The sequence below is a fragment of the Esox lucius genome, chromosome 12, assembly GCF_011004845.1.
Source record: "Esox lucius isolate fEsoLuc1 chromosome 12, fEsoLuc1.pri, whole genome shotgun sequence".
In the NCBI taxonomy this organism is placed as follows: domain Eukaryota; kingdom Metazoa; phylum Chordata; class Actinopteri; order Esociformes; family Esocidae; genus Esox; species Esox lucius.
Window position 1 is genome coordinate 3,589,542 of NC_047580.1, and position 24,433 is coordinate 3,613,974.

At 40.7% G+C, this 24,433-nt stretch overlaps 1 protein-coding gene across 2 annotated transcripts in view; it reads right to left on the reverse strand.

The window, feature by feature from the left end:
* Positions 1-24,433, reverse strand: part of LOC105013995 (ERC protein 2) — a 274,188-nt gene that overhangs the window by 107,338 nt on the left and 142,417 nt on the right. For both annotated transcript variants that reach the window (XM_020051575.2, XM_020051576.2), the window contains exon 15: positions 21,512-21,672. In XM_020051575.2, the coding sequence (XP_019907134.1) occupies positions 21,512-21,672 (161 nt within the window). The remainder of the gene's footprint in view (positions 1-21,511; positions 21,673-24,433) is intronic.

Sequence of the window (24,433 nt, forward strand, 5' to 3'; positions counted from 1 at the left end):
TTTCTGATGTCAATAACACCCTTGATTTGAATAAAAAGAAAGGATAATGATAGAGAATGATTGGAGAGAATAGAACAGAGAGAGCAATTAGAAAATAAGATGGGAAAAGACAAATAAATGTAATTGAATTGAGAATGCATGGTTGAATTCATAAAGGGACAACCTAAAGCAAGCCAGAACCCTCTGCTAATAACCATCAAGCTCTGCTGCAAGAATCCGTACTGGCATGTGTGAGTATGTCCATGCACACAAATGTGTGTGTGTATGGGTGTGTACAGGCCCTTTTGCAGAACACTGCGGCAACCCAGGCAGAACATATGTGTTGTGTGCCCATAATGATTTACTATGTGGGTACTTCACAAAGCCACAGTTTTAATGTGTGGTTTCCCCCAACAAAACATCCTCCAGGTGACTCTACCCACCACATCGATCGTTAAAGATAACGCGTCTTTTGAAAGCTTCTCTCCTTCCTTCCTTTCTCTCTCACTCTCTTTTTTACTCTTTCTTTCCCTAAGTCTCTCGCCCGCACCTGTCGCTCACTGTGTATTCCTTCAAACTTTCACTCAGTTTTTTTCTCCCATTCAATCTCCCATCTCCTACGCTCTCACAAATAAGGCTGAGTGCTCAGTAGGCAGGTTGATATGAAGGCATTTCAGACAGGACGTTAGCAAGTCGTTATAAGTCTACACCGTACTCTGAAATGAACACCGGCTAACGTACTCTGAAATGAACACCGTACTCTGCAATGAACACAGGCTATACACCTATCAGTGGCATGCACGCACATACTTACACAGCTGCTGGTACAGCGGACCAAGACCCTGTTAGAGAGGGGTCAGCCACACCATCAGGACATTCAACAGCTAAACATCATTTCCCATACTTATGGGGCCTGTTCATTAGCAAAACTATTTACAAATGTGAGTGGAGAGTTGTGTAACCATATCTTAATCTGTGTATGCGTTATCAGACGTAAATGTGAAAAACAAGTTTTGTCAATGTGTACAGGAATCTGCAAACGTTTATTCAAATTCTGTGTGTGCGTAATCAGAATTGTATGTGTAAAAACTTCTCAAGATCTTTATTGAGATTTGCAAGGGTATTGAGAATTGTAAATGTGTGGAAAAATCTGTAAATGCATACATAGATCTGTGAATGTGTAAACAAATCTGTAAATGAATACACAGAGCTGTAAATTCCTAGACAAATCTTTAAATGCGTATAGAGACAAGTCATCAGTTACAACTCAGACGGGCTTCTTAATTCGCAGTCTTTTTATACGTGACTTATAATACACTTCTGCCGCGGCAGAGATCTGCAAATGTGTGTGGAAATTTGTATTTGCCTCAGTAGCTATGCAGCCTACATACCACCAGGCAGCGGTAGCACGCAGAGTTTTTACCGTGATATACATTGATGGGCGGGGAACATAGTGGTTTATGGAATGCCATTTAAGTCTATATTAAATAAATAAATATGGCTCCCATAAAAGCTTCTCAGAATTCTTGAGAGAGGTTGCCAACCGCCTCGACAGGACGGGGACGCGGTATGGGCTCAAATTCAGGACCTCCTGGCTTGCACATCCATTTGATTCAGGTAAGAGCTTTAGGGAAAGTTGCTTTGTAAAGTGAACATCATTACTTTCGTATTATATATATGTTAGCTATCTAGATGTTTGTTGGATGTAAACCAAATCAACATGATAAAACTGTGGACACGAATGACAGCAAAATGTTAGATGCAGTAGCTAGCTACAGTCCTAATGTAGGTACATGTGTGTGTTGAGATAGCAACTATGTTTGCTAAATAACAGTACAGTGACCTCATATTTGCTAAGTTAGTCTCATACCTAATCGTTAGTACTAACAAATGCTACCAGTAACTTGTATCTCGTTAGTTAATCTAGCTAAATGTGCAAACGTAGCTACCAATAAATGTATTAATTAAAGTCAGTCGTCCATTCAGTAGTTGCTACCGATGCTGATATAGCCTTAATTGACTAATTTGCCTTGATTCTTGGTTATCCAATTGCTTGAATACTGACCAGTTTACCGATTACTCTAGGAGATTGATGTACCAGGATAAGTGTGAAGGACCGGTGCCCATTAACTGTTGATCACTCTGGTTTACAGGCACTGTTGGAGATGCGACAGGCAATAATGTCCAGAAGAGCAGGTAGCAATTACATGAATATTTGTGAGAATGATAAGCATGGCATACTGAAATTCTGTCTATAGAAGTTTTCAGTCTCCCATTGCTGGCTTGACTCTACAGTTAACAGGGTAGGCCAATATTTGGGAGAACAGACGTTGCTCTAAGTGTCCTGAACATTGTGCTGTCTTTTGGATGGGATGTTAAAGGGGGTTCCTGACTGGTCACTACAGATCCCATGTCACTGATGGTATGAGTATGGGTTTTAAACCATTATTTCAAATATGGACCTCATAACAACATTTGTACCTAATCATCCCCAGCCTCCAATTGGCTCATTCATTGTCTCTCCTCCCGTAGTGACTGGATCTTAAAGGAGTTCATATATCTGGGATGGTGGAAAATATGGATGTATCTACCTGTGAAAGATCTCACATCATCCAGTCGTGAAAGGTAACTGAGTGTTAGACTGGTAACTGACATGTTGCTGTTTCAAATTCCCCAGATGAAAGTTCTTAGTTTACCCTTGAGCAAGGCCTAACCTTTATTGCTCCTGCTGGTCTCTCTGTCTCAGAGCACCTACTAACTGACCAAAATGTAAACATTTGTGGAGGGAGAGATGATTGGAAGATGTATGACATCTAGCTCAATCAATCACATTTATTTATAAAGCCGTTTTTACATCAGCAGTTGTCACAAAACACCCAGCCTGCTTTTACAAAACACCCAGCCTGAAACCCCAAGGAGCAAACAACAACAATGTTGAAGCACAGTGGCTAGGAACAACTCCCTAATAGGGGCTGAAATTTAGGAAGAAACCTAGAGAGGAAACAGTCCTTAGTAACCCCCAGTAACCGCCAGAGCCAAACGCCGTTTGGCGTCATTAGCATACGAAGCGTCTCTATTAGCATGGACATTCTCTTCTGCAGCATCACCATCCAGCCAGAGCATCAGTACATCTACTAGGCCGTCATTCAACTATACTTATAGTTAGCAGCACTAAGATCAAGAAGCAACAGAATGAATGCAAACCTTTGTCCGAGGCCATTAGAAGGTAATTTGTTACCTTCAAGAGTGCAGTCTCAGTGCTATGATGAGGTCTGAAACTGGACTGGAGCATCAGGTATGTAATTTGTCTTAAGGAAGGCATTCAGTTGTTGAGAAACACAATTTTCTAAGATTTCTGAGAGGAACGGGAGGTTCAATATTGGCCTATAATTGTTTAATATATCTGGATCCAGATTAGATGTTTTCAAAAAAGTCTTTATTGCCACTATTTTTAGTGAGTTTTATACACATCATGAGGATAGGGAGGAATTAATGATGTTCAACATTGGCTGACCTTGTACAGGAAGTCGCTCCTTAAGTAGTTTTGTTGGAATCGGGCCTAGTTGACAATTTGTGGGTCTAGAACTAAGTGCTAAAGGGTCAGAAAATTCAAGTGTCCCCATTGACACCAGGTCAGAGAAATTATGGGTATTCTTGGGACAACTGACATTTTGAGGATTATACCTATTTAAGGAGGAGTCAGTTATTTGTTTTCTAATGGTGATGATCTTTTCATCAAAAAAGTTGTATTCATTACTACTTAAGTGAAGACCCACTTCACTTGTTGAGCATTGCTTTTTTGTTAACTTAGCAACTGTATCAAAGATACATTTTTGATTGTTTTTGTTCACCTCAATCAGGTTGGAGAAATAAGCTGATCGAGCAGATGTGAATGCTTTTCGGTATTGTAATTTACTGTCTATCCATGCTAGTCTAAATACGTCACTTTCGCTTAAATGTTCAGCCATGTGCTGTATGTGCACTGATGGACACAACATCTCATTGATCTGCTACAACGAACACACAAAATACAGCCTTCAACCATTTAATTTAATATTACATAGTTAAGATAATGTCTATGATGTGTGCTTAGTAAAGAGCTACTACAGACATCTGTATTTCAGTGTGTGTGGCTGATATGTGATCTACATGCCTGTACTGTACTTGAATTTCACAACCTCACCTCCCAAGCTTCCCCACTCTATTGCATGACTACACTGGATGACTAAACATCCTTCTGGTTCTTCTAATAAATATGAGCATGCAAAATATGGGCTACACATAACAGAACTAATTTTATTTAAGTTAAAGACTACATTTCACCTCAGCTCCACAGTTGACCTTTTCTCCCTGACTGTCTGATCCTGCTATGACAAGGACCTTCTCATGGTCACCATCTGATCCTGCTAAAATGCAAGACATAATATGACATGAACAACTTGAGCAACACTGACGCCTGCAGAACCTGATGGCAATGTTTGGCATTTCAACCCAAATTAGGTTGAAATGCCAAATGCAGCTACTTATGTACAGAACTACAATGTTAGACAACTTTTCATGAGATCCACTACAGTATTAACTAGTAAGTTAGCTATTTCTTCTAATGTCTTATAGCTAGCTAGCTGTACCACTCACTTTGTCTTTGCATAAAAAACCCACCTGTTTGTCTAACTTCAGTCTTTTCTTGGCTGGTGTCATATCGGTGCTAGCTGTCAGTGAGGTGAACCAAGTGTCATTTAGACTGTTTGCTAGGTGGTAAAATAACGTTAGCTAGCAAGCTAATATATATACATAAGGCAAATCTCAAGACACAAGTTTTTATAGATGATAAGGGGAAGTTTGTCACCTCTTTTGGCAGATGTAGGACATCATCACGATCAAGTGACAACGTCGTCAGCGAAGCACAACATTACTGCTTCCTCTCTTTCTTAGTTGGTGAAAGTGACAGCTTGTTGCTGCACAAGCGAAACACAATTGCGGGAAGATAACTTTTTTTTAATCAGACAGACGAAACCGGACAATTATTTGTCTAGTTAGCAATGGCATTTTCCATGTTGGACAGAAATTAAAAAAAACGTGAGAAAATAACAAACTAGTTAGCCGACTACACAGCTACTGCTACGCTTTCCATTACAAGACTGAGCAAACAACCACTTGAGCTCCACAGCTGATGTGCTTGTCTATCATGTTATCCCGACAGAGTTATCACGACATCTAACAGCATAGAATATGGACAACACAATCACGTTTTTACATTAAATCGTTGTATTGGCACAACACTATTTGTGATTGTTGATTTATTTCTTCAACAATGCTAATCTAATTAGATCAGGTGAGTAAGCAGTCAGTATTTTAAATACATGGAATAACTGGGGCTTCCAAAGTTTTGACAACCACTGCAAAAATCCACCCACCATGTAGTCTCTAGTCCAGAATCCAAACCAGTAAGTCTACAGCATCTTGTCTTTGGTAGAAGCTACACTGACATCTGTTAAGACTGGTTTTTCTTCTCTTTTAGTCCTAGACGCATGAGGGTGCAGAGGGAAACACTCTAGATGCCTTGAGGGAATTGTGGACCAGACTAATTTCAGGGCATGTCCTCCTGAGTCAGTTTACTGCTTCCAGGACCTCTACAGTTCCAGCCAATCTCACACAATCTGAAAAACAACCAATTGATATGTTTGTCAGTCATTCTTCAATATTCATACTTAAATTATCTATGAATAATAAATGTTAGTGTAAGATATTTAAGCAATTAGGCAAGAAGAGGTCTAGTATATGACCAATATATGACAACTAAGGTCTGTTCATAGGCTCAATGTGACACAGACCGCCTGGATACAGTTCTTTACATTGTATATCGGCCAGACACCTGAAACGTCCTGCGTTCCTACTATTATAAACCTGTTACTAACTTGTACCAGAACTTACAGCTAATCAACATTTAGTGTTTGAACAACCTAGTTTATAATTCTATACTACTACTACTTTTGCCTTCACCCCGGTAAACATGACTTCTCTTATAATCAGTGACATGGGACCTATGATGACCGCAGACAGTCTAGGCACCCATTTAACATCCGATCCAAATCACAGCACCTTGTGCAGGACACTTAAGCAACATGTAGTCTCCCATCCCAGGACCGACCAGGCCCAAACTACCTCAGCTTCAGAGGCAAAAGCCAGCAGTGGGATGCAGAGAACTTCCATATAGACAGTACTTTTTCAGTTTTGCATGCTTGTCATTCTCACTAATATTCACCTAATCAATATCCTCTACAGTTATAGGTAAAAGAGAATCCCAGTCAATGCCCTTTTTTACTTACCTGCCTTACAAACACACCTTAGTATGAAAAACTGCAGTCTGGCCAACCTTTAAGTAAGGCAACCTTTATAATAAAAGCAGTACATACATTTTGTATAAACTATGCTTACATGGTCAGCCTCCATACCTTATATGTAAGAGCTGGTGGTTAGGCTACCTGCTCTGCTGGTCATTATTGCCTGTCGCACCTTCAACAGTGCCTGTAGACCAGGATGATCAACAGTTAGTGGGTACCGGTTCTGCACACTTATCCTGGTACATCTCCAGTGGGGAAAACAAGTATTGGATACACTGCCGATTTTGCAGGTTTTCCCACTTTCAAAGCATGTAGAAGTCTGTAATTTTTTATCATAGGTACACTTCAATTGTGGGTGATGGAATAAATAAAGAAAATCCAGAAAATCACATTGTATGATTTTTAAGTAATTCATTTGCATTTTATTGCATGACATAAGTATTTGATACATCAGAAAAGTAGAACTTAATATTTGGTACAGAAACCTTTGTTTGCAATTACAGAGATCATAAGTTTCCTGTAGTCCTTGACCAGGTTTGCACACACTGCAGCAGGGATTTTGGCCCACTCCTCCATACACATCTTCTCACCTTCAGGTTTTGGGGCTGTCGCTGGGCAATACAGACTTTCAGCTCCCTCCAAAGATTTTCTATTTGGTTACAGGTCTGGAGACTGGCTGGCTGTGTGTTTCGGGTCGTTGTCATGCTGGAAGACCCAGCCACGACCCATTTTCAATGCTCTTACTGAGGGAAGGAAGTTGTTGGCCAAGATCTCACGATACATGGCCCCATCCATCCTCCCCTCAATACGGTGCATTCGTCCTGTCCCCTTTGCAGAAAAGCATCCCCAAAGAATGATGTTTCCACCTCCATGCTTCATGGTTGGGATGGTGTTCTTGGGGTTGTACTCATCCTTCTTCTTTCTCCAAACACGGCGAGTGGAGTTCAGACCAAAAAGCTCTATTTTTGTCTCATCAGACCACATGACCTTCTCCCATTCCTCCTCTGGATCATCCAGATGGTCATTGGCAAACTTCAGATGGGCCTGGACATGCGCTGGCTTGAGCAGGGGGACCTTGCGTGCGCTGTAGGAGTTTAATCCATGATGGCGTAATGTGTTACTAATGGTTTTCTTTGAGCCCATCCCAGCCTTGTGCAGGTCTACAATTTTATCCCTGATGTCCTTACACAGCTCTCTGGTCTTGGCCATTGACGATAGGTTGGAGTCTGTTTGACTGAGTGTGTGGACAGGTGTCTTTTATACAGGTAATGAGTTCAAACAGGTGCAGTTAATAAAGGTAATGAGTGGAGAACAGGAGGGCTTCTTAAAGAAAAACTAACAGGTCTGTGAGAGCCGGAATTCTTACTGGTTGGTAGGTGATCAAATACTTATGTCATACAATAAAATGCTAATTAATTATTTAAAATTCATACAATGTGATTTTCTGGATATTTGTTTTAGATTCCGTCTCTCACAGTTGAAGTGTACCTATGATAAAAATGACAGACCTCTACATGCTTTGTAAGTAGGGAAACCTGCAAATCGGCACTGTATCAAATACTTGTTCTCTCCACCGAATCTCCTAGTGCTGAATATAAAAAAAAAATAGTAATCTGTAATGTAGTCAGTATTCAAGCAATTGGCTAACCAACTATCAAGGCAAAATTGTCAATTAAGGCTATATCAGTATCGGTAGCAACTACTGAATGGACGACTTGCTAGCTATGGTTGCACATGTTTAGCTCGATTAACTAACAAGATACACGTTACTGGTAGCATTTGTTAGTACTAACGATTAGGTATGAGACTAACTTAGCAAATATGAGGTCACTGTACTGTTATTTAGCAAAAACAATTGCTATCTCAACACACACAAGTACCTACATTTGGACTGTAGCTAGCTACTGCATTTTGCTGTCATTCGTGTCCACAGTTTTATCATGTTGATTTGGTTTACATCCAACAAACATCTAGATAGCTAACATATATATATAATACGAAAGTAATGATGTTCACTTTACAAAGCAACTTTCCCTAAAGCTCTTACCTGAATCAAATGGATGTGCAAGCCAGGAGGTCCTGAATTTGAGCCCATACCACGTCCCCGTCCTGTCGAGGCGGTTGGCAACCTCTCTCAAGAATTCTGAGAAGCTTTTATGGGAGCCATATTTATTTATTTAATATAGACTTAAATGGCATTCCATAAAACACTACGTTACCCACCCTTCAATAGATCACTCTTAAAATTAGTGCGAGCTACCGCTGCCTGGTGGTATGTAGGCTGCATAGCTACTGAGGCAAATACAAATCTCCACACACATTTGCAAATCGCCACATGCATTTGCAAATCACATATAAAAAGACAGCGAACTGAGAGGCCCGTCTGAGTTGTAACTGATGTCCATACACGCATTTAAAGATTTGCCTACGCAAATACAGCTCTATGTACTCATTTACAGATTTCTCTACACATTCACAGATCTATGCACGCATTTACACATTTGTCCACAAATTTACAAATCTCAACACACTTGCAAATCTCAATACAGATCTTGAGATGTTTTTACGCATACATTCAAAAACTCGGTACACATTTTACACATTTACAAATCTTATTACACACATGGACGGAGATACAGTTACACAACACTCCACTCACATTTGTAAATAGTTTTGCTACAATAATGTCCCCATACATACTACTCTTCTCTCCCACTCCCTCCACCTACTATAAATATGGAGAAAAAGACAGCGAGCAAAAGAGAGCAAGCGATAGAGAGACAGCAATAGAGAGACAGCAATTAACATCAATGTTAATTCTGGACCCCTTTTTTTATTTAGTCTAGTCTTAGTCATTTTGACTAAATTATCTGAAGTTTTATTTGAATTAGTATTATTTAAATACTGATTTAATCTAGTTATTGTCAAAATGACAAAAACAGGAAATTTAAGTCAACTAAATGCAAAATGTTTAAGTAAAATCAAATGAATGCCTCATTAACCAACAGGTAACATATCACTGACTTTTGTGTACACAAATTTCTTGTTTTAAAAACAAATGTTTCTGCATAAACACTATTGAATGATTCACTTCTCAAATTGGTGGAAGAACACAGATTTGCAGCAGATAACGGGCAATAATGAATGCAAAAACATATACTGACATAAACTGAGATTACATATATTTTAACAACTCTAAAACACTTTTAACAACTCAAATGCTACTGTATGTAGCCTACTTGTCCAATGAAATCAGTTGCATCAGTATTGACTGCTAATCAGAAGGAAAACAAATCAAACTTGAATGTGAATATAACAACATAATCCAGGTCACAATATATTATAGCTACCTAGCTAGCAACATTATTAATTTTAGTGGGGCTATGCACTTTTTTAATTAGGTATTGTGTATACTTATTATTTCCATAATGATGTATTGCATATACTTAATTCCATAACAATAATCGTGGACTTTGTTTATGGGAGCTATACACCATATCAAATAAGGCTGATGGAACATATTAGAAAGTTTAGCTAACAATATTGATATAGCCTACTAGTATTTATTAACATTTGCAGCACAGCGTTGCAATGTCTTTTGATGTCCAAAGTATCTTTCTTCCTATAATTTGTAACTGGAACGTAGGCCCCAGCCATAGTAATTAGAGAACACTCAGAGAGGTATGAATGGAATGACCTGGACATGACATTTCTTTTCCTTCAATAAGGCAACATTGGGATGAGAAAGGTAAAAACAATTCTGTTAATGCCCATTCATGCATTCAAGAAAAAATATGGAGAAGCTCTTCCAAAATCCTCTAATCCAATGATGGTAGTTATGCAGAACTTCTATCACAAGGATAATTTTGTGTTTGTTACTTCTTTATTGGAACAGGTATTTAACAAATATAGTTGTCGTTATTTTTGTTGACGAAATTAACACTCGTTGAGATTAAAGATAGTAAAAATAAAACATAGGCATGCAGTATTATAGGCTGTGTTTAATGAAATGCACCCATTAGGACTACAACTGAAACATTCTGTGAGAAGCAGACATCCAATGAATGCTAACCCAGACAGGGGCTACAATGGGGATGCAGGCAACTAAATATTGCCCATTTATCTCGCAGTCTAACAACTAACACAGTGTTTCTTTCCACGTGCTTCTTGATTTTGGATTCCCTGATTTGCTACTGCTAAAGTTAGCAACCTTGCTTGCCATAGCTACATTTAGCATATCAATTGTAGTAATTGTTCAAAGCTGTTTTCTACACCATATTACAGTGAAAAAGTCAATGTTGAAATACCAAAAATCGGAAACCCAGTTAACAACATCTTGTCCGAGTTCCTCACTTGTAATTCAGAGTTGGAGTGTTGCTGAAGTTTCCCACTGGTAACTAGAAGCTTCCAGTAAATCTTTTGATATCCCATTAACACAGGTAAATGCTACACAGACACCTCAGCAGGACCTGACATAAACCAGGCCGAAGTAGGATAGAGGGGGAAGATGATCACGCATGGACCCCCACATGTCCATGTGCCTGCATCTTTAAGGGGGCAGAGGTAGGAGGTTGGTGGTGTATATGACACTGGTTTCATTTAAGAGTTTTTAACTGTAAGAGTTGCTTTATAAATGTACAACATTACTATGGAATAACACAAACACAGACATAACATCAAAGACACCATCAGTCCTGAAGACCTTCAGGCACATATGGGTCAATCTTTCCGCCCTCTTGCTGTCCTGCCCCCCTATCCTTTACCCCACAGCCCTTTCACCTCTACAGCACCCCCGCTTCATTTGCAGTAAGCCTGAAGGCGGATATTTTGTCCCTGACAACATCTGAAACCAGTGGTCAGCTTTGTATCCTGACCTGCCCTTTAATAGCCTCAGGGCCCACGTAACCAATTAACCCCCTGCACACACATGCAAACACACACTCACACACACAGATACACAGACCACCTAATCAATTTGCCAGGAGATTTATATGACAGGGTAAAGTAAGGGGCGGCGGCTTCCCCAGGGCCAATCAGATTGACTTCCACACCAGGGGAATGACACTAATTAGGTGAGTGTGTGAGTGTGTGTGTGTGTGTGTGTGTGTGTGTTTGGAATGACACTAATTAGCAGGGCTAGTGCACCAACTTCCTCTAGACCGTTTCCTGTGATAGTAATTATTAGGTACGTGTGATAAATTCCAGGCCTCTCTCTCTTCCCTCTTCTCTCCCTCTGTCGCTCTCTAAATCACACGAGGGGCTAGCTAGACCATAAAAAACTATTTAACTTGTGAGTTGATCAGGAGGCATTGCGAGGCCATTGAAGGGGTTTCTAGGTCTGAGACACTTTCTCTCAAGATGAGATGACTAAACTCTAAAATCAGAAAATTATATAGTGAATGTGAGAGGCAGATGGAGGTTCATAGTCATTTACTGAAAAAACTAAGAAGTTACTAGTGAAGGAGAAAGTCGGAAAAAAAGACAGAAATGGAAGGGGTTTTCCATTGGTTAGGGCTAAGAATGGTAAGTTTGTCTTTTTTTCCGTTCCCTAATGCATATCAGTCCTTAGAGAATCACAATAGAGTCCTTTGACTCTGTCTGATGGTGACTGACTATAGGTGACAGACACATCATCTTTACTAGATGTCACCTGGTTCTCCAATTTGACAACAGGTCACATGGGACAATACACAAACACCAACATACCTAACATGCATGCACACACAAGAACACAGAATATCTCAACCAAATCCACACACACACATAAACTCACTAAAGAAACCTTCCATCAAATTGAACTTTGGAGTTGCTAGGTGAAGAGTCGTTACACGGAACACACATGCAAAAGCCAAACATGTACTACACATGTAGAAGGTAAACACACATGTCAGAGGGCAAAGGAGCACAGACAGACATGATGAATGGTCTGTTTTCCCATGAGGAGTGGCTGGGTCTCGCTCGCGCGCGCGCCGAACTGAGCACATTTATACACCTCACGTAATGCGCCCACGCTTGCAAACTCTCATGCACTGACACCCATTAACAGAGGACGTTCATGTGTGGTCAACCTCCACCCCCCAACCCACTGATGGAGGGAAGGACAGAGAATCCTATTCAGACCAAACTGACCCCCTACGTCCCAGTATTACCTATCACAACAACCTTGCTGCATGTGTGTGTATGTGCACGTACCGTGGTAAGCCTTACTGGCCCGGCGGTAATAGAGACAGACATGCGCAATTTACATGAAAGTGGAGTCAGATGGTTCTGCTGTGGAGGCCTTGACTCAAATGACTCCTCTCTTCCCTGTCAGACAACCTTTCCCTCTCTCCCTTCCACATTCTCACACTGCTAGGTCTCGTCCTAGGTTTCCACTCGAACGCGCTCGCGCCTCTCCCCTCCCATTTTTTATTTCTTCTTCCTCGTCTGTTAACTGGATTTTTATTTTGTGGAACACCCTTTTGCTCAGTACTTCCGTTTCTCTTTCGGCTCAGTTCCTCCAGTATTGTCTCTAGTCTATTGGGGTTTTTCTCTTCTTCTGGCTCTTGTAGTCTTCCTAATTTTGTAAAGATTTTTGTGGAGTTCTTTAATCATATTGTATGCAGATGTACTGCACACCTTAACCTACAGGCAAATGCTGTACCTAGGCAGTCAACTGAATCCGCTACAACTTGCTACACTTGGTAGAGCATGGTGATTGGAACGTCAGGATTGTGGGTCGAATTCCCACAAGAGGTCAGTATGAAAAAGGATTGAAATATTAGCATTTACCACTATATGCTGCTCTGGAAAACAGAATCTGTTACATTAATTAAATGTAAAGAAATATATATACAGCTCCGGATTTTTTTTTAAAGGACAAGGAAGGTGTTGAGTGAGGTACAATTTGCAGTGGTCTCTTAATTTTAACCCTTCTGTTCCTAACTCAAAACCTTCCTTTTTAACTTTTTTGGAAATGGAAGAAGAAGGTGTAGTGGTCTCTTAATTTTTCTGGAGCTGTATATACACACCGATCAGCCATAATATTATGACCACCTGCCTAATATTGTCTAGGTCCCCCTTTTGCCACCAAAACAGCCCTGACCCGTTGAGGCATGGACTCCACTAGACCTTTCTATCAGCACCACCATTAACTTTTTCAGCACTTTGAGCTACAGTAGCTCATCTGTTGGATCGGACCACACAGGCCAGCCTTCACTCCCCATGTGCATCAATGAGCCTTGGCCGCCCATGACCCTGTCGCCGGTAAACCGCTTTTCCTTCCTTGGACCACTTTTGATAGGTACTGACCACTGCAGACTGGGAACACCTCTCAAGGGCTGCAGTTTTGGAGATGCTCTGACCCAGTTGTCTAGACATCACAATTTGGCCCTTGTCAAAGACGCTCAGATCCTTACGCTTGCCCATTTTTCGTGCTTCTAAAACATCAACTTTGAGGACAGAATGTTCACTTGCTGCCTAATATATCCCACCCACTGACAGGTGCCATGATAACGAGATTATCAGTGTTATTCAGTTCACCTGTCAGTGGTCATAATGTTATGGCAGATCGGTGTATATACATTTATAACTCCAGGAAGGGAGTACGTTTTAAGATTACTCAAACTTCGACCAAGTGTACAAGTGTGGAAAAAAATTGTGGAATGCGTGCGTGTGTGGATGTACACACGTGTGTGTGTAGAAATATTATTTGCTGTAGTAGAAACTTTATCTTGTGTGGGATGACACAGTGGACCTGCACTGACTCCTTATATATCAAACACTCCACTCAGTACACACACATATAAACACACATACACATACACACACACACACACACACACACAGACAAAAATACTTGTACAAAGCAGGCAGAGAACCACGTGCAGAGGGACCCAGGAAATCTTGTGTACAGTGAGAGGATATTGAAAGTCATTTTTCCCCTTCTTGTCTTTTTCATTAATAGTGTTGAAAAGCTATGGGTCTGCAGTCTCTTTGTACACACATACACACAGACACAGACACACACACACACACACACACAAAGAAAGAAAGAAAGTGAAACAGAGGCTCACAAGGGAAGGCAGTTCACTCTCCTGCGCTTCACATGGTTCGGTTCAGCTGGTCCTCTTGACAAATGCCACAGAACAGAAACAAAAACTTGGCCTCTGTTCAAACTTCTCTCGTGCTTTCTAAGATTTGAAATACCTCAGCTTGTGTGCCCCCCCCATCACTCGCTTTTTCTTTGCTGTCACCCTGGGCAATTGGGTGGAGAGGTGGGGGTATGGATCCAATAGAAAAAGGTCCTGTAATGTTGTCCATCTCTGTCATTGTAGTCCCAGATCTGGTCCAATGCTGCCTCCCCTGGCAAATTCAACGTGCGCACGAGCACGCACACACAAACCAACTAGGTTTCTCAGTCTCAGGATTTTTTATGTAGTTCCAGGGGGGAAACATGTATGAGTTAGGTGGGAGCAAATACGGTTAAGGTTAGATATTAAGATTATTGTTGGGGTGCACACTGTTGGGATGCTAACTTCAACATATTAACTCCTTGGTATCTGGATTCCTCTCATTCAGTGGTCTCCATAATAATGGTTAAAGTTTGATATACAGGTTAGAGTTAGGTATTTATTCTCAATGGTTAAGGTAAAGGTTAATGTTGTGGGAATACATAAAACCAAAAAGTCTCTCAGGTATTGACAACTCACAGCCCTGGGAGTCAAAGTCAACAGCTTATCTGTCTATCTACCATAACCATGAACAACAACAGTCTACTTAAAGAGCAACTGCACTCAACTGATTTGGCCTTGTTTTAGAGCTCATTAAGAAATGCAGAAGCCATGACATGCCTAAACAAGATATAGCTTGAGGGTGTGGTTTACTGAGATTGTGTCTTGGTGTGGCAAGTAAACACCCGCCTGTCAAATCCCTGAGACCAACGACTAGCTTTTTCCACCCCAATTGCTGAAAGGGCAGTGAATTAAAAATGAATTATTAAATATTTTGAGATTGAGGACATCTCCCCGTGTTTTAGGTTGTGGCTGCACTGGCCACTCAAAAGGAGCATTGTTGAGGATGTGGAATAATGGTAACTAGCTAGTATGCTAGCCTGTCCACATTGATAATGTTTTTGAAAATGATTCCCATCTTGCTAGTAATATAACTAAATGGTTACATAACCGTATATAGTATACCTACTCTTCAACACTGTTCACAAGTTGGGTGCAAGTTAAACCTAACCCAAAATTGGTGGTGTCCGATGTCATATGGCCATCCAATGTTATGAAAGAGACATAATTAGCAGTTGGCCTCAACTTTGTTTGGTAAACCATCTCAACTTGGTAAAACTAAAACAATTATTTCCAAGAAAAATATGCATTGCAGATTGCACGCAAAATTAGCATTTCTGCTGCTAACTGAGGACCAACAAATGAACCCCCTGTTATGTAATGGTCAGTATTAACTGCTAACTCAAATACTTCCAATCTATCTCAAATCTAGTGGATCTTATGCTAGAACAATGAATGAAAGTTTGGGTATGGGTTAGGGGTTTTATTCAGTTCCAAAGATGGTAATACAACAGTGTGAAGGAAGCCACAATCGTTGAATTTGTTAATAAATACATACAGTACAATGTAATCCTGCCAAAAAGAATAAATGAATGTATTTAGTTTTAAATATTTTTTTGATTAAATAAATCCTGAAAATCACATTGTATGATTTTTAAATAATTAATTTGCATTTTATTGCATGACATCACCTACCAACCAGTAAGAATTCCGGCTCTCACAGACCTGTTCGTTTTTCTTTAAGAAGCCATCCTGTTCTCCACTCACTACCTGTATTAACTGCACCTGTTTGAACTCGTTACCTGTATAAAAGACACCTGTCCACACACTCAATCAAACAGACTCCAACCTCTCCACAATGGCCAAGACCAGAGAGTTGTGTAAGGACATCAAGGATAAAATTGTAGACCTGCACAAAGCTGGGATGGGCTACAGGACAATAGGCAAGCAGCTTGGTGAGAAGGCAACAACTGTTGGTGCAATTATTAGAAAATGGAAGAGGTTCAAGATGACGGTCAATCTCCCTCAGTCTGGGGCTCCATGCAAGATCTCACCTCGTGGGGCATCAGTGATCATGAGGAAGGTGAGGGATCAGCCCAGAACTACACGGCAAGATCTGGTCAATGACCTGAAGAGAGCTGGGACCACAGTCCTTTTCTGCAAAGGGGACAGGACAACTGCACCGTATAGAGGGGAGGATGGATGGGGCCATGTATCACGAGATCTTGGCCAACAATTTCCTTCCCTCAGAAAGAGCATTGAAGATGGGTCGTGGCTAGGTCTTCCAGCATGACAACGACCCGAAACACACAGCCAGGGCAACTAAGGAGTGGCTCCCTAAGAAGCATCTCAAGGTCCTGGAGTGGCCTAGCCAGTCTCCAGACCTGAACCCAACAGAAAATCTTTGGAGAGAGCTGAAAGTCCCGAAACCTGAAGGAACTGGAGAAGGTCTGTATGGAGGAGTGGGCCACACAGAAACTGCCTCACTGTCACTCAGACTACCCCTAATCCTCCTCTACACCTTCCCCAAGTACATCCACTCACACACATACACACGCATTCCCCTAGGCCGAAAGCATGGCTCGCATCTTAAACACAGCTTGTTTTGAGTAACTCTTCCTTCTTTGAACCAGAAATGCATGTCCCCGAAGGCCCATCACAAATACTCTCACCTGAATCCAAGAGAAACATAGTTATGGAGGGAGAAATAGAAGAGCAAAAGGAAAGAGAGTTAAGAAAAAGAGGTGAGCAAATAAAAGAGATGGAAATACTAATAGAAATAGAAAGAAAATAAATGGGAAGTCAGATGGAAAGACACTCAAACAGAATTTGAAAGAGAAACATATTGGGACTAAATGAGCGGTGGGATGAGAGAAAAAAAATACAGAGACCAAAAAACAAACAAAAGACCTGAGAAGGGGGCTAAAAAATTTAAATAGAAAAAGACAAAGAAAGAGAGATGTAGATGAAAGGAGAGAATAAAGAAACTTTTTTAGATGGGATACAGTAGAAGTAATCTAATAAAGTTTTCTGGGAAGAGCCAGCTACATATAGATTATTACTCACATGTGTCCATGTCATACACACAAAAACATGAGCATGCACACGCTCGGACGGCATCCGCACAGGCTTACATGTTTACCATATCCGTATCAAATGTAAAGCCTTTCCTCCGTAGTAACCAAACATCCCCAAACATGTTTGGATGAGAGGAAACTGCAACGGACAGTGATATGGTTCAAATCGTATTTCTCTCTGTGTCACATGCGTACACGTACACCAACATGCACACACATACTTCACACTGCATCAAGCTGAACAAACAGGTATATATGAACCTATGAACATATGAGTACATATGAACCTATGAAAATATGAGTATATATGAACCTATGAACATATGAGTATATATGAACCTATGAACATATGTGTATATATGAACCTATGAACATATGGGTATATATGAACCTATGAACATATGGGTATATATGAACCTATGAACATATGAGTACATATGAACCTATGAACATATGGGTATATATGAACCTATGAACATATGAGTACATATGAACCTATGAAAATATGAGTATATATGAACCTATGAACATATGGGTATATATGAACCTATGAACATATGAGTACATATGAACCTATGAAAATATGAGTATATATGAACCTATGAACATATGGGTATGAGTAATAGAGGCATACCTTTGATCGAGACAAATCAATTAGGAACACACACACACAAGCAGACAACCACACACACTTACACAGATACACGGTTGACACCCCATCAAGCTGGGATTCATCTTAGAGACATAGCTTTGTGAACACCATGACTCACTAACTCTAACACATACACACACACACACACACACAGAAACGGTTCACTTGGCTTCAAACTGGCCTTCCTCTCAAATAGAAACATATCATTGAGAAATACTGTGACTCACTCTCTGACACACAAACTCAACAGGGATGATACAGCAACTTTGTTAATGCAGTCAATTTGTATTTGGAATTGTTTGAAAATCTCAAATTCTTTTGAATAATTTGTTAATTCTGAAGGTCTGTTTTGCTGTCTGCATTTGAACTGCATTAATAGGTAAGACATTTTTTATTAATTAGTTAATTATGCATAAACTGCTATAACTGTGTACTTTTTTTTTACCAGGGAAATTAACCTAAAACATATTCGCATTAACAGCAATTTAGGGTTAAATGTAAATTTTTTGTTGGCTCTGGCATTCAATCCTGCACTTTTTGATTACTGCTGGTTACAATTGACCCAAAGAATTTTTGAATCCAGAATTCATTCATGTAAGAGATCTGCTGAAGCCATCTCTGATGTGTCCTTTCAAATAAAAAAACGTGACAATAATATTATATGTACTCAGTCCTTCAATCAAACCAATGAAAGGAAAGACACATGTGGCAGAAACACTAACACATAAGTGAACTTATACATACTTTTACATATACACATACACACGTGCTTGCACACGCGCACACACATGTGCACACACATGCGCACACACATGCGCACACACATGCGCACACAAATGCGCACACACACATGCGCACACAAATGCGCACACACACACACTCTCCAAAATTCATGCAGGTACATATGTACAAATGCATACACACATTCTTGCAAGCACACAAACCCACACAGATCAGTGACCTTTAGTGGAACTGTTGGCCGAGGCATTCTGTGCTCCACCTGTTCTCAATAAGAGGAATTATTAACTGGGCTGCAAGACTACTACTGCTCATACTTCAGTATTGCACACAGAGTACAACAGCACACACAGAGAGCAACAAATGGTGGGCATACACATTGACCAATAAACAGAGACAAGTACACTTGTCAACACGCGCACACACACAAAGTCAAATAGTGTTGTAGAATGTGCCATTCTTAGTTCCATTGTACATAATATAGCTCAACACCAAGTCTATGGACCTGGAGTGTAAAACCAGCCGTGTACTGGGTCAAGACGCCAGAGGTTGAGAACTGCTTGCTGATTTTATTGTGGCTCGCACTTCCTTGCAAATTGAAATCATGACCAAAGCCAGCAACAACAAACGGATCCAACTCAGTGTTCCTCAAAGATACATCCGCCCTCTGTCGACTGAGCCATCTGTGCTGTTGGCTGTGCAACATCGGTTTAACATTTGACACATTTTCAACAATGTGCGACAATTCCTTCTTCACCCTAATGTGCATAGGCCTATTCAGTGAACATTGAAGAAGAATGGTTCATTAACAAAAGCTGCTTGTCCAGCTGGCATTTGACAGAGACCTGACCAGTTAATTTTGTCTGGAAAGAGAATGGATTCAGAAACATCTAGGGCCAGTTTCAGAGATACGGATTAAATCTAGTCTAGGACTAAAACATCTAGTTCAACAGAAAACTCCATTGAGCTTTTTTTATTTTGTCCTAGACTAGGCTTAATCTATGTCTGTGAAACTGACCCCTAAGGTTAAACTCAGCAAGAAAAAAGCTGCAACTATTACAAATGGTGAACTGCAGACTCCAGGTGTTTGCAGTTCACCATCTTGCCAACCACCCCGCCAGAATGATTAATTCATTGGTTTTCCCTCATGTACGCACGCCTACTAGTTACCTGTCAGTTTACATTAGGTAGTAATGTAGACTTTAGACTATTGGTTTTCAGTTGCATTCTTAAAATAAAAGCTTGATTTTCTAAATGATATTTTGATGTGATGAGTATACAGGTTGACTACTGGTTGTGAAGTGGTCCTTGGTGCTGCCCTCCTTGCCTTCTCTTAAACATTGAGTGATTTCCTGTGTATAGAAGCTTTAGAAGTGATGTCAATATGAAAACAATTTTTTTGTCATGTTCTTTATGTGAAAACGCTGATTGTTAATGTGCTCGGCTGTACACAAATAGGTAAAACCGGGGCCCCCATGTGGAGCTGTTATCTAAGTCACGGCATACAGACAGCTACGCTCAGCGCTGCCAGGGATGGAAGAGTGGATGGCGGACCGGGCTGCCTGGTTTTGTCACACACAAGTGGTAGGTTACCACACCTCTATGGATTTCAAATATCATCTTCTGCACCCTGAGCCGGACGTCGGCTAATGCATTTAATATTAGCTTTACGGAGTACTGGGAAATAATCAGCAAGGCAAGGCATATTCACCTTATATATCTCCTTATATCAGCTGATATGCTATTTTACCTTATATATCTCCATATATCAGCTGATATGCATATTCACCTTATATATCTCCTTATATCAGCTGATATGCTATTTTACCTTATATATCTCCATATATCAGCTGATATGCATATTCACCTTATATATCTCCTTATATCAGCTGATATGCATATTCACCTTATATATCTCCTTATTTCAGCAGATATGCTATTTCACCTTATATATCTCCATATATCAGCTGATATGCATATTCACCTTATATATCTCCTTATTTCAGCAGATATGCTATTTTACCTTATATATCTCCATATATCAGCTGATATGCATATTCACCTTATATATCTCCTTATATCAGCTGATATGCTATTTTACCTTATATATCTCCATATATCAGCTGATATGCATATTCACCTTATATATCTCCTTATATCAGCTGATATGCATATTCACCTTATATATCTCCTTATTTCAGCAGATATGCTATTTCACCTTATATATCTCCTTATATCAGCTGATATGCATATTCACCTTATATATCTCCTTATATCAGCTGATATGCATATTCACCTTATATATCTCCTTATAACAGCTGATATGCATATTCACCTTATATATCTCCTTATTTCAGCTGATATGCACTCCTTCTATTTATACTAAATATTGTACTCCACTAGCAGGACTATTCCACCAAGTTAAATTCAAATTATGTATAGATGTAAACTTCAAGGATGAAGGGGATTCCGATTCTGAAACAGCTCCAACTACCCCTGCTGCCCCACATCAGCACACATCTCAACCAGACCTTTCAACCACTCTCACCCCGGCGAACTGCAACGAGTTGAGGGGAGAAAAACACTGAGCAAAATGGGACTTTTCAACGTCTTTACAACAACAAGTCAACATCGTCTGCTAGTTGGGAATATTACAGATAGATATAGACTTACTTCATCTCCAGTATCTCCTCCAACTGTTTACGTCTCTCCTGTCTTAGATTGGACAGGTGACTGTCTCGCTCCTGCAAGGATTGTTGGGTAGTGGAGAGACGCTGCCTGGTGGCGTCCAGTTCCTGTCTGGTCTTTTCCAAGGCGTTCATCAACTCTTCCAGCTGAGAGATACAGGTGGGGAGACAGAGCTCAATTGGAATGAAAGGAAGAAGTTGTTGTATTTAAATGAAATTGTCGGTTGAATTTAATCACATTCATAAATGCCTGTTGTGTGTGTGAGGGGTGTGTGTGTGTGCTTCCTACCCTGGCTTAATAACAAAGCGAAAGTTCAGAAGAGCAGAGGAAAAATGACCCCAGTTCAGAGGTCTGCTGAATGACATGACCCATGACCGTAGATTTGGAAGCATGGGGTAACACACCGTCAACCTCTCTCACCTCGTTCATTCTTTCCATATCCTTACTCTCCTTTTCACTACATCTGCAGCAGGTATGGGCATGATTTACTTCAACTTAGAAAATGTCATATCTAAAAAGCGGGCTTGTTTATTAAAACCAGGAAAGGTCTACCTTTGAGGAGATACAGTCTTAGAAAATATTGTTTTATCCATTGCGGTGTACGTCGTTAATCCAGACAGCTGGTATCTCCCCAGACCAGCCCTCAGGGGGCTATTATCTTGACAGGAAATATCTAATTGTCAACAGGAAGTAGCTACTCTCCACCAGGAAGTAATCGTCTGAGCCAACACCAAAATAAATTATTTATAATTTTCTTTTTGACTGCAGTGTGTCCCCTCTGTCTTTCTGCCGTTATTAGGTAAACTCAAAGCAGAATTTGTGTGTGCGTGTTTGTGTGAGAGGCTTTCCATGTGGAAGGACCTGAAAAAAAGGAATGGGCCTCTTTTATGAAGGGGGCCAAATCGTTCACACATTTTTCAGCACGCCCTCTTCTCTCCCTCTCTCTCTGAGTGTGCTTCACAGATGTCAGAAAAGTGCTCACTCACTCTTCATGAATACACATCTGGGGAGAGGGAAATTAAAACCAAAATAGGCGAGAGATCGATTCATAATGTGAAAAAGGAAGAGACACAGTTTCACACTCTTCACTCAACCATCAGTTAAACGGTCTGTAAAATCCTGAATGCCCCCCCCACCCCAACCCCAAGGCCAGTCCAATCGAGCCACACAAACAGCCAGTCGTCCCTTCACAATCACATCATTAATAAGGAATACAGAGCATTTTAGTGAAATGAGGGTCTTAATCAGCTTAGGGCTGAGCTTGTGCGTGCTAATTTAGCTCAACTTCAAGGGAAAGCCCTCTGGTCAGGCTAAAGCCAGCTAAGACCACCTAAAGCCCTGCTGGACACTAAGCTGATTGGGTCTCAGAGGCCCAGCCAAATCCCTCTTGTCCATTCACGTTGGTGTTGATGGTTCAAAGGCCTAGTTCAAACGCCACCGAGAGGGTGAAACAGAGACTGACAGAGAGAGGGATGTTGAGGTGAGAGAGTTGGACAGAAACAGGGTTTTGGACAGAAAGAGAGAGTCATTTGGAGAGTGAGAATGAGAGGGACAGAAAGGAAGTTGAAATGAAAGAGGGAGTAGGACAGAAAGAGCAAGCTGGACAGAGAGAAAAGGGACATGGAGAAGAGAGCAGATAAGGGGTAAATTAAGGATCTAATTATCGACAAATATATTAACAAATAGAGGTACGAAAGAGAAACAGAGAGAGAAATGGAGAGGGAGAGCGATAGTGAGAGAGTTTGAGAGAGAGATGGAGGGAGAAAGTGAGAGAGAGTTGGCTGGGGTGTGAAGTCTAGTGACCCGGGGAATTACCCACACTCCATTTCAGCAGTGCTGGCTGATGGGAGACTTTCAGCGCATTAAAAATCATGAGACTGATTACTCTGGGAGCAAGGGAGTGAAGAAATGAGAGGCTAAAGAAAGAAAAGAGAGAGCAAAAAATTTGAGAATATGAGGCTAGCAGCGTGGTCTGAAAATGTGCCACAGTCAGGTGATGTTTTAGGACTATGTCCCACTCTGTTCTTTTCTTTCTCGCTCTACCTCAATACCTCTATGTTTCTCTTCTTATTTCAATCTCCCTTCTCTCTCTCCCATTCTCTCTTTAACTCACCCTCTATCTCTCTGCATCCTTCTCTCTCCACCTCTATCTATCCCCAAAACCTAACCCAGGGTCATGGAATGATCATTACTTGACTCCATGTTGGCTCAGCGTGTATCAGTGTAACGACAGTGACTCCATGACTGTTGATGTTGAGCAGTTCAAAAGCATGATGCCGTGATGTTGAGTGGCCCACAAGTTAAATGTGCGTGTTCAGTCCATGTTGGCTCAACGTCCGCCTGCATGTTGACAGAAAACAATAGGGGTACATTTTGATTTAGAGCGTTGATACCATGTGTTGCCATAGCGTTGAAGGCAGGCTGTCCGAACTCTTAGCCACATTTTTTTTTAATGTGCTAATAATGACAGCGATGTTATACACAAAGTCCTAATTTTCATCTCTGTTCATCTCGTCATGTACTCTACTGCATGTGTGAACCAGCCACTGTTTGGTTTCATGTATTCGTTCTCTCTCTAACCGCCGATTACTCTCATATTACTTGTGGCAGTCATAAGTAATGCAAGGTCATTCTCATTCAAATGCGCACTCACACCAGAAGGAAACTCTCTCTCTCTCTCTGTTTCTCTTTCTCACCGCAGACACACACACACACACACACACACACACACAACTCGATTTTGACTTTGACCCTTTTAAATCTCCCACAAGCAAAACGGAGTGTGAGAAAAAGAATGGAAAGAGAGAGACAAACAGACAAAGGCGAAGAAAAGAGCGAGAGTCAGAATTAAGTCAACCCAGTTTATCCTGACACCGTCCAACCCCGGCCCGGCAGCCACAAGGCCCG